This window comes from Haliaeetus albicilla, chromosome 26 (assembly GCF_947461875.1).
Source record: "Haliaeetus albicilla chromosome 26, bHalAlb1.1, whole genome shotgun sequence".
Classification (NCBI taxonomy): Eukaryota; Metazoa; Chordata; class Aves; order Accipitriformes; family Accipitridae; genus Haliaeetus; species Haliaeetus albicilla.
In genome coordinates this window covers 3,640,356-3,656,421 of record NC_091508.1, presented here as the reverse complement: position 1 = coordinate 3,656,421, position 16,066 = coordinate 3,640,356, and the positions used below count along the sequence as shown (strand labels likewise).

At 49.1% G+C, this 16,066-nt stretch overlaps 3 protein-coding genes across 3 annotated transcripts; all 3 read right to left on the bottom strand.

The window, feature by feature from the left end:
• Positions 1 to 951: 951 nt before the first annotated feature.
• Positions 952 to 4,075, bottom strand: LOC138682131 (small nuclear ribonucleoprotein E-like). The gene is made up of 5 exons (XM_069771855.1): positions 4,064 to 4,075; positions 3,823 to 3,849; positions 3,232 to 3,294; positions 2,912 to 2,994; positions 952 to 1,084 (listed from the first exon to the last, which is right to left on the bottom strand). The coding sequence occupies exons 1-5, from the start codon at positions 4,073 to 4,075 to the stop codon at positions 952 to 954; spliced, it is 318 nt and encodes a 105-aa protein (XP_069627956.1).
• A 733-nt stretch (positions 4,076 to 4,808) lies between these two features.
• On the bottom strand, positions 4,809 to 10,807 carry LOC138682130 (zinc finger CCCH domain-containing protein 11A-like). Its single transcript, XM_069771854.1, is given in 12 exon segments — positions 4,809 to 5,073; positions 5,639 to 5,706; positions 6,106 to 6,275; positions 6,525 to 6,590; positions 6,801 to 6,896; positions 7,998 to 8,078; positions 8,610 to 8,746; positions 9,047 to 9,084; positions 9,086 to 9,249; positions 9,698 to 9,821; positions 10,449 to 10,568; positions 10,754 to 10,807. Coding segments are annotated over 12 exon segments (1,383 nt in total).
• A 1,521-nt stretch (positions 10,808 to 12,328) lies between these two features.
• Positions 12,329 to 15,437, bottom strand: LOC138682129 (small nuclear ribonucleoprotein E-like). The gene is made up of 5 exons (XM_069771852.1): positions 15,426 to 15,437; positions 15,185 to 15,211; positions 14,604 to 14,666; positions 14,284 to 14,366; positions 12,329 to 12,461 (listed from the first exon to the last, which is right to left on the bottom strand). The coding sequence occupies exons 1-5, from the start codon at positions 15,435 to 15,437 to the stop codon at positions 12,329 to 12,331; spliced, it is 318 nt and encodes a 105-aa protein (XP_069627953.1).
• Between the last annotated feature and the right edge of the window lie 629 nt (positions 15,438 to 16,066).

Genomic DNA, 16,066 nt, shown 5'->3' with positions numbered 1-16,066 from the left:
GGCTGACAGCGCCCTCGGTGTCACAAGTTACACAGAGAACGCTGCACTATGATGCGTATGCAAACCACCCAGCATGTCGTCTGAAGCACAGGACAAGCTCTTGCTAACACATCTTGTTCTCTGCATGAGAATCTGAAGCCAAGTTGTCCAAAGCTGAAGCAGAACAGTCAGAATTTCCACTCTTTACAGTTGTTTTAGTCAACTCGACCTGTTAAATACTGTCTGGACATACGTACACATACCCGTTCATGCACACGCCAAGAGCGAGGGATGATAAAGTCAGCAAGAGCGATAGTAAAAATTAGAATGTGGGGCTATTTGCCACAGCAGACTGCATAAAAAGTCTCTCATTTTGAGGGAACCGGCAAACCCAAAAGATCTACATAACAGTTTGATGAATATGCCTTCAAGGCTGATGCTTTATAACACGAGTGATTTTGGGGTCAGCACACAAACAGGCATACCTACGTACACGCATACGGTATCAACGTTTCTATACACACGAGCGTGCACAGCACATGGTGCACGATATCCGTAGCGAGAGCAACTCTCAGCCCTAATCGGACACGCGGAGTTGCAATCAATTAACAGCAGGGAGACAGCAGATCGAGGATACAGCAAGCTTTGAGAGGCAGGGAAATGCTTCCTTTGCAAGTGGCATGGCTGCGTGATACCAAGAATTTGGAATTACACTGATTTTCGGAAAGAATTTGTTCTCTTTTTACATCAGAGCCAATGCTACAAGTTTGCCATCATACGCTGTTCTCTAATCCATAAATCCATCATCATGCATTGCAGCAAGATCACGGAAGGTTTGAAAAGATGGCTTAGGTCCAGTTCGACAGCTGATGATTTTTTGGTGCCTCCAGCGCTGAAACTGATCTTCCCTAGCCACAAGCAGGTTTTTTGGATGCAAAGTCAGATACTGTGATTCTTACTGTTCTAAAGATACTAAATGCCATAAAACCTGCAACCACACCAGATAAAGCTCAAATTCAAGCGGTTCTGACCCCTTTCATTCCCATGCTGCGCGTTTCTGTGCAAGTATTTCTGACTCTCTTGGACAAAACGGAATGAAATAGTTCTTACGAGTTAATGACAAAAGGTTGGAACCTTCTACTCACACAAACACTAGCGGATTTTCCAGGATTTTTCTTTTTTTCTGGCAGGGGATTTTCCCAAATCTGAAATAAAGAGAGGGCAAGTTGGGTTCTCCTGTTAGTTACTGGGTTTTGACTGCTTGGCAAAGGGAATTGTTACGGGTTTGTGTGGCGGGGTTTTGGTAGCAGCGCAGGGGCCGCAGGGGTGGCTCCTGTGAGAAGCTGCTCGAAGCTCCCTCAGCTCGGAGTCGGACCCGCCTCTGGCCCAGGCCGACGCAATCAGCGACAGCGGCAGCGCCTCTGGGATGAAATATTTAAGAAGGGGAACCTGCAGCGAGTAGGGGGATTAGGAATGTGAGAGGAACAGCTCTGCAGATACCGGGGTCGGGGGGGAGGAGGGGCGCCTGAGGAGGTTGATGCCCCTGCAGCCCATGGAGCTGAACGGTGGAGCAGAGGCCCCCCAAGATGGCCGTGGCTCCATGGGAAAGCCCGCGCTGGAGCCGTGTGTGGCTGAAGACCGGCCCGCGGAAAGGACCCACGCCAGGGAAGTTTGTGAGGAACTGCAGCCCGCGGCAAGGACCAGACCTTCCTGAAGGACAGTCTCCCGTGGGAGGGACCTCACGGTGGAGCAGGGGCCGAGTGCGGAGTCCTCCTCCCCCTGAGGAGGAAGGAGGGGCAGAGACAACCTGTGAGGAACCGACCCCAGCCCCCATGCCCCGCCGCCGGGGGGAGGAGGGAGAGAAACCCGGGAGTGGAGTTGAGGCGGGAAGGAGGGAGGGGTGGGGGGCAGGTGGTCGCAGGTTTGGTTTTGCTTCCTAATATCCTTGGCTTGTTTGGATTTGCAGTAAACTAAACTGATTTTGTTTCTTCCCCAAGTTGAGCCTGTCTTTTGCCCGTGACCATAAGGGGCGAGTGATCTCTCCCACTCCTTATCTCCACCCACGAGCCTGCCTTATGTTTTCTGCTCATCCCACCGTGGCCCGGGGCGGCGGGGGGAGAGGAGAGTGAGCAAGCGGCTGCGTGGTGCTTTGTTACCGGCTGGGCTTCAACCACAACGGGAGTAAGACCAGTTGTTAAGCGCGAGGTTTCCTTCCCTTCCTCAGTATTGATGGGACTGTTCACTTTTCACCCTTAGCACCTTCAAAAACAGACTCTTGTGTCATACAGATTCCTACGCATCTCCTCCTAGAAATTACTGGATGTGTTACTGATGCCATTGATAATTAAATGAAGTTTCAAGCACGATTTCTGCAGTTTGCACAAGCCAACTCTTAAATGGAAGGCAATTAAGGACCACCGCTTTGCCCAGCAGAGGCATTCCAACACAAATCAGGAGGAATTCACGGTCTAGAAGGTGCCATTTCTTTTCCCTAGGAAGTGAGACACACCTGTACAGTGCAACTTTACTATGTCCACCGCCATGGGGGGAACAAGAGAAATCCCCTCAGATCTAGCTCTTTTGAATGTCCAAGCAGCTCAGCATTTCACTTGTCGCCTTCCATATTCCTGAGCAGGAGTTTGACTGGACCCCTCCTGCTACCCAGGCTGCAGAAAAACTGCAGCGCAGTCCATCCGTTGTTACACACATTTGAAAGACAAAGACTCGTCGCAGGCAGAGGCAGATTCTTTCTCCTTCACGTTCAACAAAACCACCAGCTCAAGAAACAGCAGGAACCGACACCTAGCCAGTATCCGCTCACTGTACTCCACACTCAACACTCTTCACAGGTTTTGTGCTTTGAAGCCTTGCTACGGGGAAGGCTCACGCAGCCACGTTTCAGGCGTCGCTCGGCTTACACAGACATACTGACATACCCAGCTCTTTCCTTGATTTTGGTTTGGAGCGAATTTCCTCTGCGTCGTCCAGCACCAAGTTCCTATATTCATCAAAGCCCTAAAAATCAGCAACAAAAGCCGCTGCTGAGCTACGTGCCCTGCTCTAAACTTCAGCAACAACACCACAAGCTATCGTGAGCTGTGCTGACGTGGGCTGGACAATTAAGACTATTAATTGGAGAGGCACGAGGTATTTCCACCCCCCATGCTAGTTTTTCCTGACAGAAAGAAACAGTTTTATGAATTGGAAGAACAACCAACAAAATACCCAATCCAAAGACATCCTGATACTCACAATGATGCAGCCTTCTAGCCGCATGTTCACTTGCTCATAAAGCCACACCTGGATCCTGGACCTCTGCAAAATGATGGAGGGGGAGAGCACAACAGGAACAGAAACACTCCACACAATTTTGTCCTCTCCTGTGCATTAAGAACTCCTTGCTGCCGACAGCTTTGTAACACTCGAGGCAGTAACTCTCACGCGTGGTTTCAGCAACGTCCTAAGCCATTTTTAAGGTGGTAGACTATTCTGGAAATCCTCTCTGCCTTCACTGGCGAACACGCAACAGCACAGGCTTTAGGACTGTCACAGAAAACATCCCTGCACACGTGACTGCAAGAGCAAACGCCTCTTACAAAGGTAACTCCTTAAGGTGAGAAGGAAAAACGCCCAACTCGGAACTAGCTGTTCTTCTCACGGATCGCAACGACAGCAAGTTCTTCAGTTCAAGCGAGACCGGCTCCAAAAACCCCATCCCGACCTCGGAAAGACCCGTCCGGCGTGCCGCCCCGCTCCCCACACGGCTCGAAGGGCCCTGCGCAAGAAGCACCGGGACGTTCCTCTCACACGGGGCCGAAGCCGCGGCAGCCCGGCGGTACTCACGTTCTGCAGGTAGCGGAAGATGAGGTTCTGGAGCGGAGCGTTAAGGACGCCCCACAGACAGACCACGCACCCCCACCTTTCCTGCCCCAGGGTTCGGTAAAAACGCTGTTAACTGCTGTCATGGGGAACAGCTCAACTACCGGTGAAGGCGGAGGCGGCCAGGCTACGTTTCATACAGGACCTTCAGGAGAATACGAGCATAACAGGGAAGAAGAAAATATTTACAGAAACCATGGCGTACACCAAACCCCATCTCCGCGGACAGAGCCTAGGCCGGGGACAGGGAAGGCTGACGACAGAGCAGGAGGAGGGAAGCAGCAAGGGGGAAGCCTTCCTCGCCGGGCTCTCGCGCGCTCTTCCTCTCTCCCAAAGTCCACGACCGACCGACCCATGCTGGCAGAAGTCTCAGCGGGAGAAAGTCCTTCGGCAGGATAAAGCGTCGGCAGCTTGGGGCTGGGTGACCCTTCTGGAGCCGGAACAGCACTTTGCTCAGTTTTGGTTTCAGACCTTTCCTCTAGGAACGAAGACAGCACAGTGGATTATCAAAGCACGCAAGTGTTTTCTTCCAAAGAGAAAGTATTGACAATCCACTCCAACAACCGATTTTTCCTCTGCCAGCAGCAAATGCCTGAGGGCCGCCCCACCTTCACAAATCCTCGTAGGAAGAGAAGAGACTCAAGTTCTTCAAAAATTTAAGAAAATGATTCAAAAGGTAGCTGCTAGGGAAAACGATCCCTGGTGGCAGGGTACACAAGAGACCCCAGTCTCAGCTGTCTTCTGCAGGGTCACAAATTCAGACCGCATGTCTGACCAGCAGGGAAGTTTAGGACAACTGCATGCAGATACTCCCAATGTCTACCAGTTCACCTGTGCTTTAAGACTCCTTGCAAAGCCTCAGCTAGGAAAAGAATCACCTCTGGGTATCCAACAAAATAATCAGTTTCAATTTATTTCTTTCTTTATTTTAAGCCTTAAGACTATGCGCTTCAGATGTCCAGCATTTCAGCAAGTTCCATGAGGAGCTCATCCTCATCCTTCTCTGGGTCCGGGTCAGTTATCTCGTCCAGTTTGCCTCCTGAGATTTCCCAAAGAAACTGCTCAAAGTCGTCTTCCACAGAGAAGGGGGCTTCCCAGGCCCCTGTGGAGCTCAACCCGTCTGTCTTTACTGCTACTCGTGAGGAAGCTGGGGTCGGGCTTGAGACCTCTGGCAGTGCCACAGAGTCTGCCAGGCTTCCAATGTGCAGTTCAGGACTGGGAAGAACAAGAAAGAGAGCAAATCAGCGTATGACATTCCTTAAGCAGAGAGATGTTTTCTGCAAACCAGCTCTTAAAATGGTAGTTAATCCCTCCTACCCCTCAGCCTTACGCAGGGATTGTTATTCAATTAACCTGGGGCTGCTTCTACAGTCCAATGTATCAGCAGGTACATTTTGCACTTTGGGGATTTATCCGCGAAGACACAGCATCTGGGGTCTGGCAAAGAAGGTTCCGTTTTTGTCGCCAGAGACACTTTGCCACCTTTACGAATTTGACTGCAAAAAGGTTACCGAGTCAACCTCCACAGGCGTTCAGAAAACCCAAGAAGCCACTGAAAAGCTGTACCAACTTGCAGCATTTTCAGACAAGAATCTAGATAAGCAGTCCAGCCAGCTGCTAGAAACTTATTATTTCAGACGAATTTTTCCTCTGCTGGATTTTGGCATGAAGTATCTCAAAACTCTAATCTTTCCACGTGTGGGAAAAAAAAAAAAACAAACAACTTAGTTTCACGTGAAAGGCACACTGATCAAGAAAAAGAACAAGTTGTGGTTGTTACCTGGTTTGGGGTTTTCCTCTCCCGCGTGTGGAGAGGAGGCTGCCCTCTGGCAAAGCCGGAACAACAGCCTAGGAAGAAGCAAGATGGTTTTTAGGATACACAGGTCAAAGACTGCTTTGCAGATTCTTCCTCCGCTGCTTCTCCTCTGGCATTGCTGAGCCTTAACCAAAATACAGAGCCAGGGCACACCTGAAGAAAAGTTAGCGTTCCCTTAACGTTTACTAACGGCCTTGGGTCTTTTTGAAGAACGCAGCATTAAGGGACGTAGCAGAGCATTATGTAAACACTGCCATTCACCTCGTAAAAAGCAGAAAGGTACTACAAGCGTCCTGGTGACCGCTTCTGGATTTAAAAGGGAACAGAGACCCGTAGAACGTTTCAGTCTTCCATCTTTTCTCCAAGAGGAGGCTACAACTTGGGCATAAATTTTACTAGGGACCCACTACTGCCTCAGCCGCTCTCCTTACCACAGCTGCTTTTTTAGCTGAAGGCTCCTTCCCGTCGCCACCAGTGGCACTCGGTGGCTTCACAGCCGCCACGGCAGACGGATGACTCTCGGCTGCCTTACGTTTCAGTGGCTGCTTTCTGGGGAAGGTGGCTTTCCCATCCAAAGGCTTCAGGCACACCTGCGGTTTGGCTAGAGTAAAAGGAAGAGAGAACTGATGCAGTCTTGCTCTGCCTCAGGAAAAAAACCCAACAAACAAACAGGTTCTCTTAACAGCACCACAATCCTTCTAGTTAAGTGTATTTAGCCAGCAGCTAAACAGGACAGCTTCAGCACTCGAGCAAGGGGAATCAGGCAGGTTTTTTTAAATTAACTTTTAGGGCCGTAGGAAAGCTCACGGAAAGACAAAAGGGGAAAGCATACTTAATAGCCAGTTCGTACCTGTCTCTGTACGGCTCTGTTCAGAGGGCAGTCCTAGCCTCTCCTTCAGAGACCTGGGGACTTGAACTACAAGAGAGAACAGAAAAAGTTCGGCAGACTGCATAAATCTCCATTTGGTGTTCACGTTTCACAATGAGAGCCATCACTTCACCGGGATTCAGAGCTACCTTGAGCCCTCAACCAACACGCAAAAAGAACCACTAGAAGAAAGGACAAACAGCAAACCTAAACAGAAAATCTGTGCATCAAATCCAGATGTCTGCTTAGTAGCTGCACCTCTCTTTGGTGCTTTGTCAGCATTCTCCAGAACCTCTATCTTCTTCCCCAGCCTGTCAGCAAGGTTGCGCTTTAATGGAAGGACACTTCTACCAGCTTCAGAAAGAGAGAAAACAAGCAATACTTGAAGAACGTTTCTCTGGAGGAGGATTTTAGAACAGTCAGCCACAAACTTCAATGCTTCCAGGGATCTTTTCTTAGATTTGCCTTTCAGCTGCTAACCAAATTTGCCACTTCTGCCTGCCGCCAATACACATCTCTGCCAAAATGGATTTTCCTCCGGCACACAGCAAAAATACCCTTAAACATAGTCATGTTTAGATGAGGGCACCCGAACAACAGCTCACAAAAAGTTCTTAGCTATGGAGGCTTTCTGTTTTCCCATCCTCTCGCCAAGATTCACTTGAATCACAGGCTCCTCCCCTAAAACAAAGACTAATCTCTTCACTGCACAGAAACCAGTAGCCACTAAGAGCATTGTCCTTCTAGCCCACGTCCCAGCAAAAGGCACTCTTCTGGTAGCCAAACCACAGAAACGAGTGACTACGCGTAGTAGTAGTGCCACACATTTTTTGCCTTTCAAAGGAATTTGTGCAGATCTGAACACCACCACTTATACACAGACTCCTATCACGCTACTGTCCGCAAGTGCCACCGTCAGCCTCGTCAACGCTTCAAAAATTGCCTACTTGTATAATACCATCTTCTATAGGTCTGCCCTTTCATTACTGCCCGCTTTTTCCACTTATCCCCTTTTTTGCATACTGACACTCGTATTGACATTAGCCTCTCTCTCTGCTGCTGCTTCACTTAACCCAACCGCTACTTCTGCCACGTGCTGTCGACACATTAGCTCCTTCACAAATCTCACTCAACTTCAGGAACATGAGAGTCCAATCAAGCACACTGGAGAGTCTGTAAGGTGGTGTAATACATGATGAGCTACGGCTTAATGTCAGGCTGATAAAAACCGCTTCTGGATCTTTTATTGCAACACAACAACCTGAGCACCTACAAATGCCAAATACTTGCAATCAAACCAGGGCCTTGAAGCATAAAAGCATGGTTTTAATTAGAAAAGGCAGCACCAGCAGGCTAACCTGTCTGAATTATCTTAATTATTACTTGACCTTTTTGACTGAGGAGCCATGAAATGGAAACAATAGTATTCACTACAAGTAGGGGATATTAACTCACCACCTTGGCTTTTTGTTTTTTTCTTTAGTTTCTCCAATTTGATTTCTTCAAGTGTTTTTATTCCAAAATTTAAATTGTCCTCTGAAAACAGAAAATGGTTAATGAAGCTGAGGCCTAAAGGCACATGTTGAAGAGCACACATCCTCAAGCTTCTTACAGCTCAGAACCCTTCCAAAGTCTTCCAAATAAACCCTCTCAACACTCCCCACCAGTAAAAAAAGCCATAGAACGGATGGGTATTTTGGTAAGCAACTGGCACCTCTCCTCCCATCCTACAGAGTAAAACCTACCGTCTTAAGCGTTTTAATCCATCTACACGATATTAGATTCCTCTGTCATTAGACATGGCCTCTTCCCACAGTGTTTGAAAGGACACATTTGCAGGCATTTAAACTCCACGCTGTGGCTCTATTTTGTTTTACAAAAGTCAACAGGGAGGAGTTGACCTGTCTGACCCAAGGGACATACAACATTATTAGAGAGGAATGAGCTCGTGGAAATAACTGACTCCATCCAGCTACCCGATGCTCTATCGTAGTTTTAGAACATATCGCTTTGGAGTTAATCGTCAAGTTCTCCTTCCAAGCCATCCTACTACAGCTGCTAGAATACCTTGCTTTGTATTAGCCCTGCCTTTCCTAGTGGAAATTATCCGCGATCCACTACAGGCTTCTGTTGCCGGTTGCTGGACAGGTGTTTTAGTTTCATCTCCTTCTTCAGAAAGCTGCTCTGAAAGTCCAAAATAAAACCTATTCAGTTATGGAGCAGGGATTATACAAGACGTTTCATGCTCATGTAGCACGTACAATGACATTTCAGTCCACGGTTCATATTCTGTTCGTATTCTTAACTACAAGCAACTGTTTGTGGGAGGTTTTTTTAAACAGTTATATTGACTTGACAGGCTCATATAAGCAAGAGCTATACCGGGGAAAAAATATTTAAGACTCCAGGCTCTCGTCCGTAGCTTTAAACACTACACAGTTCTGGCACTCTGTGAATTTGTACATTCACCTCCGGCAGAAATGCCTTCAGTAAGTAAAAAGTACCCATCTTCATCATCATCTGCAGCACTGATTACAACTGCCTGGAGGATGTGTAGGACTTGGGACCTTTTCAGAGCTTTCCACTTTCATCACCCCCCTCAGCTGCGGAGAGGGACTCGACTGCACAGAAAGTCTGTTTTGCTGCAGTGACGCCTGAGCCATTTTCACATCATCTTCTGCAGGCTCAGGTGGACTTGGAAGCGTAGCTAGAGGAAGACGAGGATCATCTCTCATTTGGCCATGTAAAACTTTCACCCCAACCTTGCACTCACTGCCTAGATACGGTAGATAAGGTAGATAACCCACCTGGCTGCTGAATTCAGAGTTTCCTATTCCCCACCCCTACGAACACACTAGGAACAACGGCTTCCCTTCACACACTCATCTCGCCACCCTACCCTCCAGAAAAGATTACATGAGGGGAAAGCAACCTGGAGTGCAAAGATCACACAAAGCACAGAGAAGCTGAGCATGAAAGAAAGAATTAAATACCAGAATTACAGTCCGTTTAGCTGAGAGCCTGTGACTGCACACTTCTCCCTACACTCATCAGTGAGCAGTTACTCGATGCCTTCTACGGCATTGTACCCACTCCTGAGTAATATTCAGAATTAATTCTTTAATGCTTAAAGGAAAAGGACCCAAGAAACTCACTTCTGCTTGGCGGGAAGAAGCGCCCATCAACATAGCGTCCTTTCGTGTGACGGAAGGCGCAGTTGGATTTTTGACAGCCAGCTGGTTGATTCTCCCAGTAGCAAGGGATCTCACTGCGTTTTTTCTGAAGACAGACAGAAAGAAAAGCTCATGGTAACACTCGCCTTAGGCTTGCTAAGAGACATAGTTACACGTCATGCCAGAGAGAGGGCTATCGCAGTGCAGTGCGGAAACATCGTTCCAAAGGGCAGTCTATCACTGAAAGCGTTGCAGGGCAGCTCGACAAAGTTTGCGTACGCTGTAACTACTACATATTATCTAGCTTTCCTGTCATTCCGTTGGAGAAGACGGGGGCTCGCACACATCAGTTCAGGGTGGGCTAAACTAAGACAATGTGCAAAATACTGGGATTATTCAGAGGGAAAAAAATGCCTTAAACTGCCTAGCTTGAATCTATCTCAAGTTATCTTTCAGAGCCTTATTTCCTTCCCATCTTCTCCCTCCCCACCCTGTGCTACCCCAAGACGTCAGAACAACGCCAGCACCTAATACAAAAATGTCTTGCTGAGATATACCTAAGAAATTGATCTTTCTTCCCCCAACTTCCTCCCACCCCCCTCCAAGTAACGGAAACCAGTATCCTTTGAAAGCAAGTAAATCTATCACGTACAAGCACATTCAGGCTGCCGACAGCAAGGAAAAATGCTTTCAGGGATTTAGTTGGAGAACACATCTTTAGGCAAACACTCACATCGACTTCCATGTGTCTGAATCTGCAGGTAGTCTTGAAACAGCGACCCTCCTGCCACAGCCTGCACACTCTCTCATTTCCCAGAGCGGCCGCACAGTGGCGGAAGGAACAGCTGTCTCCCTGTAACCAAAAGGAAACCCACAAAGAGGAAATTAAAACAGTACAGCCTCCAGAATTATCCATGCTAGTAGAACTGGACGCAGAATCGAACTGCTTGTGAAGTTAACAGAAATCTGGATGCCTCCGCCCCCTCCTCTCCTAAAAACTCAACAAGAAACCCCAAAGCAAAAGAAGCCCAAACATACCTTGTCACAGGTGGAATAGAAATAGAAGTAGCAGTCGTCCCCTTGCTTGGACATAATCGACACCGTCTGAGAACCAGCTCAGGTTCGAAGGCTTCGCTCTCAACAGGGACTTCCTCCCGTCCTGGCAAGAGCTGGCTTCGCTCTTTCTTGGACGGAAAGTCTCCTGATGGCTTGAGCGGTCAAATCTTCTTTTTCAAAGTAACCCTAAAGAAAGGTATCAGTAAGTGAAAAAGAAGAAACAGTCCTACTCCCTGGTCTAACCTTCCAGCTTGCTGACCTGCCTGTGTCCTGTACCAAAGACCAAGAAGGGAACAAAACTTTTTTGTTGCACCCCAACAAACGCACGAGAGGAGTACTATTGCACCTACCTGTGGGTACTTGCGGGTTATAAAGCACAAAGTATTTCACTTGGGCAGTCTCTCTTGCTGCTCTACTTTGTGCCTTTAATCGCTTACAAAAATAGTAAAGATGCTTAACGCCCCCCCTGTGTATCAGGACAGTCAGATCACAAGGAAGGCAGAGCACCAGGAACTACGTGTTCTCATCCCCCTTGTCAATCCGTCAGCCTTACCCCAGCCGCAAACAGCTGATGATGATTTACCTGCTGGTTACCGCACTCCACTAGGCTGACAGCGCCCTCGGTGTCACAAGTTACACAGAGAACGCTGCACTATGATGCGTATGCAAACCACCCAGCATGTCGTCTGAAGCACAGGACAAGCTCTTGCTAACACATCGCGTTCTCTGCATGAGAATCTGAAGCCAAGTTGTCCAAAGCTGAAGCAGAACAGTCAGAATTTCCACTCTTTACAGTTGTTTTAGTCAACTCGACCTGTTAAATACTGTCTGGACATACATACACATACCCGTTCATGCACACGCCAAGAGCGAGGGATGATAAAGTCAGCAAGAGCGATAGTAAAAATTAGAATGTGGGGCTATTTGCCACAGCAGACTGCATAAAAAGTCTCTCATTTTGAGGGAACCGGCAAACCCAAAAGATCTACATAACAGTTTGATGAATATGCCTTCAAGGCTGATGCTTTATAACACGAGTGATTTTGGGGTCAGCACACAAACAGGCATACCTACGTACACGCATACAGTATCAACGTTTCTATACACACGAGCGTGCACAGCACATGGTGCACGATATCCGTAGCGAGAGCAACTCTCAGCCCTAATCGGACACGCGGAGTTGCAATCAATTAACAGCAGGGAGACAGCAGATCGAGGATACAGCAAGCTTTGAGAGGCAGGGAAATGCTTCCTTTGCAAGTGGCATGGCTGCGTGATACCAAGAATTTGGAATTACACTGATTTTCGGAAAGAATTTGTTCTCTTTTTACATCAGAGCCAATGCTACAAGTTTGCCATCATACGCTGTTCTCTAATCCATAAATCCATCATCATGCATTGCAGCAAGATCACGGAAGGTTTGAAAAGATGGCTTAGGTCCAGTTCGACAGCTGATGATTTTTTGGTGCCTCCAGCGCTGAAACTGATCTTCCCTAGCCACAAGCAGGTTTTTTGGATGCAAAGTCAGATACTGTGATTCTTACTGTTCTAAAGATACTAAATGCCATAAAACCTGCAACCACACCAGATAAAGCTCAAATTCAAGCGGTTCTGACCCCTTTCATTCCCATGCTGCGCGTTTCTGTGCAAGTATTTCTGACTCTCTTGGACAAAACGGAATGAAATAGTTCTTACGAGTTAATGACAAAAGGTTGGAACCATCTACTCACACAAACACTAGCGGATTTTCCAGGATTTTTCTTTTTTTCTGGCAGGGGATTTTCCCAAATCTGAAATAAAGAGAGGGCAGGTTGGGTTCTCCTGTTAGTTACTGGGTTTTGACTGCTTGGCAAAGGGAATTGTTACGGGTTTGTGTGGCGGGGTTTTGGTAGCAGCGCAGGGGCCGCAGGGGTGGCTCCTGTGAGAAGCTGCTCGAAGCTCCCTCAGCTCGGAGTCGGACCCGCCTCTGGCCCAGGCCGACGCAATCAGCGACAGCGGCAGCGCCTCTGGGATGAAATATTTAAGAAGGGGAACCTGCAGCGAGTAGGGGGATTAGGAATGTGAGAGGAACAGCTCTGCAGATACCGGGGTCGGGGGGGAGGAGGGGCGCCTGAGGAGGTTGATGCCCCTGCAGCCCATGGAGCTGAACGGTGGAGCAGAGGCCCCCCAAGATGGCCGTGGCTCCATGGGAAAGCCCGCGCTGGAGCCGTGTGTGGCTGAAGACCGGCCCGCGGAAAGGACCCACGCCAGGGAAGTTTGTGAGGAACTGCAGCCCGCGGCAAGGACCAGACCTTCCTGAAGGACAGTCTCCCGTGGGAGGGACCTCACGGTGGAGCAGGGGCCGAGTGCGGAGTCCTCCTCCCCCTGAGGAGGAAGGAGGGGCAGAGACAACCTGTGAGGAACCGACCCCAGCCCCCATGCCCCGCCGCCGGGGGGAGGAGGGAGAGAAACCCGGGAGTGGAGTTGAGGCGGGAAGGAGGGAGGGGTGGGGGGCAGGTGGTCGCAGGTTTGGTTTTGCTTCCTAATATCCTTGGCTTGTTTGGATTTGCAGTAAACTAAACTGATTTTGTTTCTTCCCCAAGTTGAGCCTGTCTTTTGCCCGTGACCATAAGGGGCGAGTGATCTCTCCCACTCCTTATCTCCACCCACGAGCCTGCCTTATGTTTTCTGCTCATCCCACCGTGGCCCGGGGCGGCGGGGGGAGAGGAGAGTGAGCAAGCGGCTGCGTGGTGCTTTGTTACCGGCTGGGCTTCAACCACAATGGGAGTAAGACCAGTTGTTAAGCGCGAGGTTTCCTTCCCTTCCTCAGTATTGATGGGACTGTTCACTTTTCACCCTTAGCACCTTCAAAAACAGACTCTTGTGTCATACAGATTCCTACGCATCTCCTCCTAGAAATTACTGGATGTGTTACTGATGCCATTGATAATTAAATGAAGTTTCAAGCACGATTTCTGCAGTATGCACAAGCCAACTCTTAAATGGAAGGCAATTAAGGACCACCGCTTTGCCCAGCAGAGGCATTCCAACACAAATCAGGAGGAATTCACGGTCTAGAAGGTGCCATTTCTTTTCCCTAGGAAGTGAGACACACCTGTACAGTGCAACTTTACTATATCCACTGCCATGGGGGGAACAAGAGAAATCCCCTCAGATCTAGCTCTTTTGAATGTCCAAGCAGCTCAGCATTTCGCTTGTCGCCTTCCATATTCCTGAGCAGGAGTTTGACTGGACCCCTCCTGCCACCCGGGCTGCAGAAAAAGTGCAGTGCAGTCCATCCGTTGTTACACACATTTGAAAGACAAAGACTCAGGCAGAGGCAGATTCTTTCTCCTTCACGTTCAACAAAACCACCAGCTCAAGAAACAGCAGGAACCGACACCTAGCCAGTATCCGCTCACTGTACTCCACACTCAACACTCTTCACAGGTTTTGTGCTTTGAAGCCTTGCTACGGGGAAGGCTCACGCAGCCACGTTTCAGGCGTCGCTCGGCTTACACAGACATACTGACATACCCAGCTCTTTCCTTGATTTTGGTTTGGAGCGAATTTCCTCTGCGTCGTCCAGCACCAAGTTCCTATATTCATCAAAGCCCTAAAAATCAGCAACAAAAGCCGCCGCTGAGCTACGTGCCCTGCTCTAAACTTCAGCAACAACACCACAAGCTATCGTGAGCTGTGCTGACGTGGGCTGGACAATTAAGACTATTAATTGGAGAGGCACGAGGTATTTCCACCCCCCATGCTAGTTTTTCCTGACAGGAAGAAACAGTTTTATGAATTGGAAGAACAACCAACAAAATACCCAATCCAAAGACATCCTGATACTCACAATGATGCAGCCTTCTAGCCGCATGTTCACTTGCTCATAAAGCCACACCTGGATCCTGGACCTCTGCAAAACGATGGAGGGGGAGAGCACAACAGGAACAGAAACACTCCACACAATTTTGTCCTCTCCTGTGCATTAAGAACTCCTTGCTGCCGATAGCTCGAGGCAGTAACTCTCACGCGTGGTTTCGGTTATGTCATCGGTCATTTTTAAGGTGGTAGACTATTCTGGAAATCCTCTCTGCCTTCACTGGCGAACACGCAACAGCACAGGCTTTAAGACTGTCACGGAAAACATCCCTGCACACGTGACTGCAAGAGCAAACGCCTCTTACAAAGGTAACTCCTTAAGGTGAGAAGGAAAAACGCCCAACTCGGAACTAGCTGTTCTTCTCACGGATCGCAACGACAGCAAGTTCTTCAGTTCAAGCGAGACCGGCTCCAAAAACCCCATCCCGACCTCGGAAAGACCCGTCCGGCGTGCCGCCCCGCTCCCCACACGGCTCGAAGGGCCCTGCGCAAGAAGCACCGGGACGTTCCTCTCACACGGGGCCGAAGCCGCGGCAGCCCGGCGGTACTCACGTTCTGCAGGTAGCGGAAGATGAGGTTCTGGAGCGGAGCGTTAAGGACGCCCCACAGACAGACCACGCACCCCCACCTTTCCTGCCCCAGGGTTCGGTAAAAACGCTGTTAACTGCTGTCATGGGGAACAGCTCAGCTACCGGTGAAGGCGGAGGTGGTCAGGCTACGTTTCATACAGGACCTTCAGGAGAATACGAGCATAACAGGGAAGAAGAAAATATTTACAGAAACCATGGCGTACACCAAACCCCATCTCCGCGGACAGAGCCTAGGCCGGGGACAGGGAAGGCTGACGACAGAGCAGGAGGAGGGAAGCAGCGAGGGGGAAGCCTTCCTCGCCGGGCTCTCGCGCGCTCTTCCTCTCTCCCAAAGTCCACGACCGACCGACCCATGCTGGCAGAAGTCTCAGCGGGAGAAAGTCCTTCGGCAGGATAAAGCGTCGGCAGCTTGGGGCTGGGTGACCCTTCTGGAGCCGGAACAGCACTTTGCTCAGTTTTGGTTTCAGACCTTTCCTCTAGGAACGAAGACAGCACAGTGGATTATCAAAGCACGCAAGTGTTTTCTTCCAAAGAGAAAGTATTGACAATCCACTCCGACAACCGATTTTTCCTCTGCCAGCAGCAAATGCCTGAGGGCCGCCCCACCTTCACAAATCCTCGTAGGAAGAGAAGAGACTCAAGTTCTTCAAAAATTTAAGAAAATGATTCAAAAGGTAGCTGCTAGGGAAAACGATCCCTGGTGGCAGGGTACACAAGAGACCCCAGTCTCAGCTGTCTTCTGCAGGGTCACAAATTCAGACCGCATGTCTGACCAGCAGGGAAGTTTAGGACAACTGCGTGCAGATACTCCCAATGTCTACCAGTTCACCTGTGCTTTAAGACT

What these genes read in the sequence shown, in the direction of transcription:
- LOC138682131 (XM_069771855.1), bottom strand. An exon ending in GGCTAGAAGGCTGCATCATT is followed by an intron (nt 2,995 to 3,231) that starts GTGAGTATCAGG and finishes GCTGATTTTTAG; the next exon opens with GGCTTTGATGAATATAGGAA. An exon ending in TCAAGGAAAGAGCTGGGTAT is followed by an intron (nt 1,085 to 2,911) that starts GTCAGTATGTCT and finishes TTAACTCGTAAG; the next exon opens with AACTATTTCATTCCGTTTTG.
- LOC138682129 (XM_069771852.1), bottom strand. An exon ending in TCTTCCGCTACCTGCAGAAC is followed by an intron (nt 14,667 to 15,184) that starts GTGAGTACCGCC and finishes ATCGTTTTGCAG; the next exon opens with AGGTCCAGGATCCAGGTGTG. An exon ending in TCAAGGAAAGAGCTGGGTAT is followed by an intron (nt 12,462 to 14,283) that starts GTCAGTATGTCT and finishes TTAACTCGTAAG; the next exon opens with AACTATTTCATTCCGTTTTG.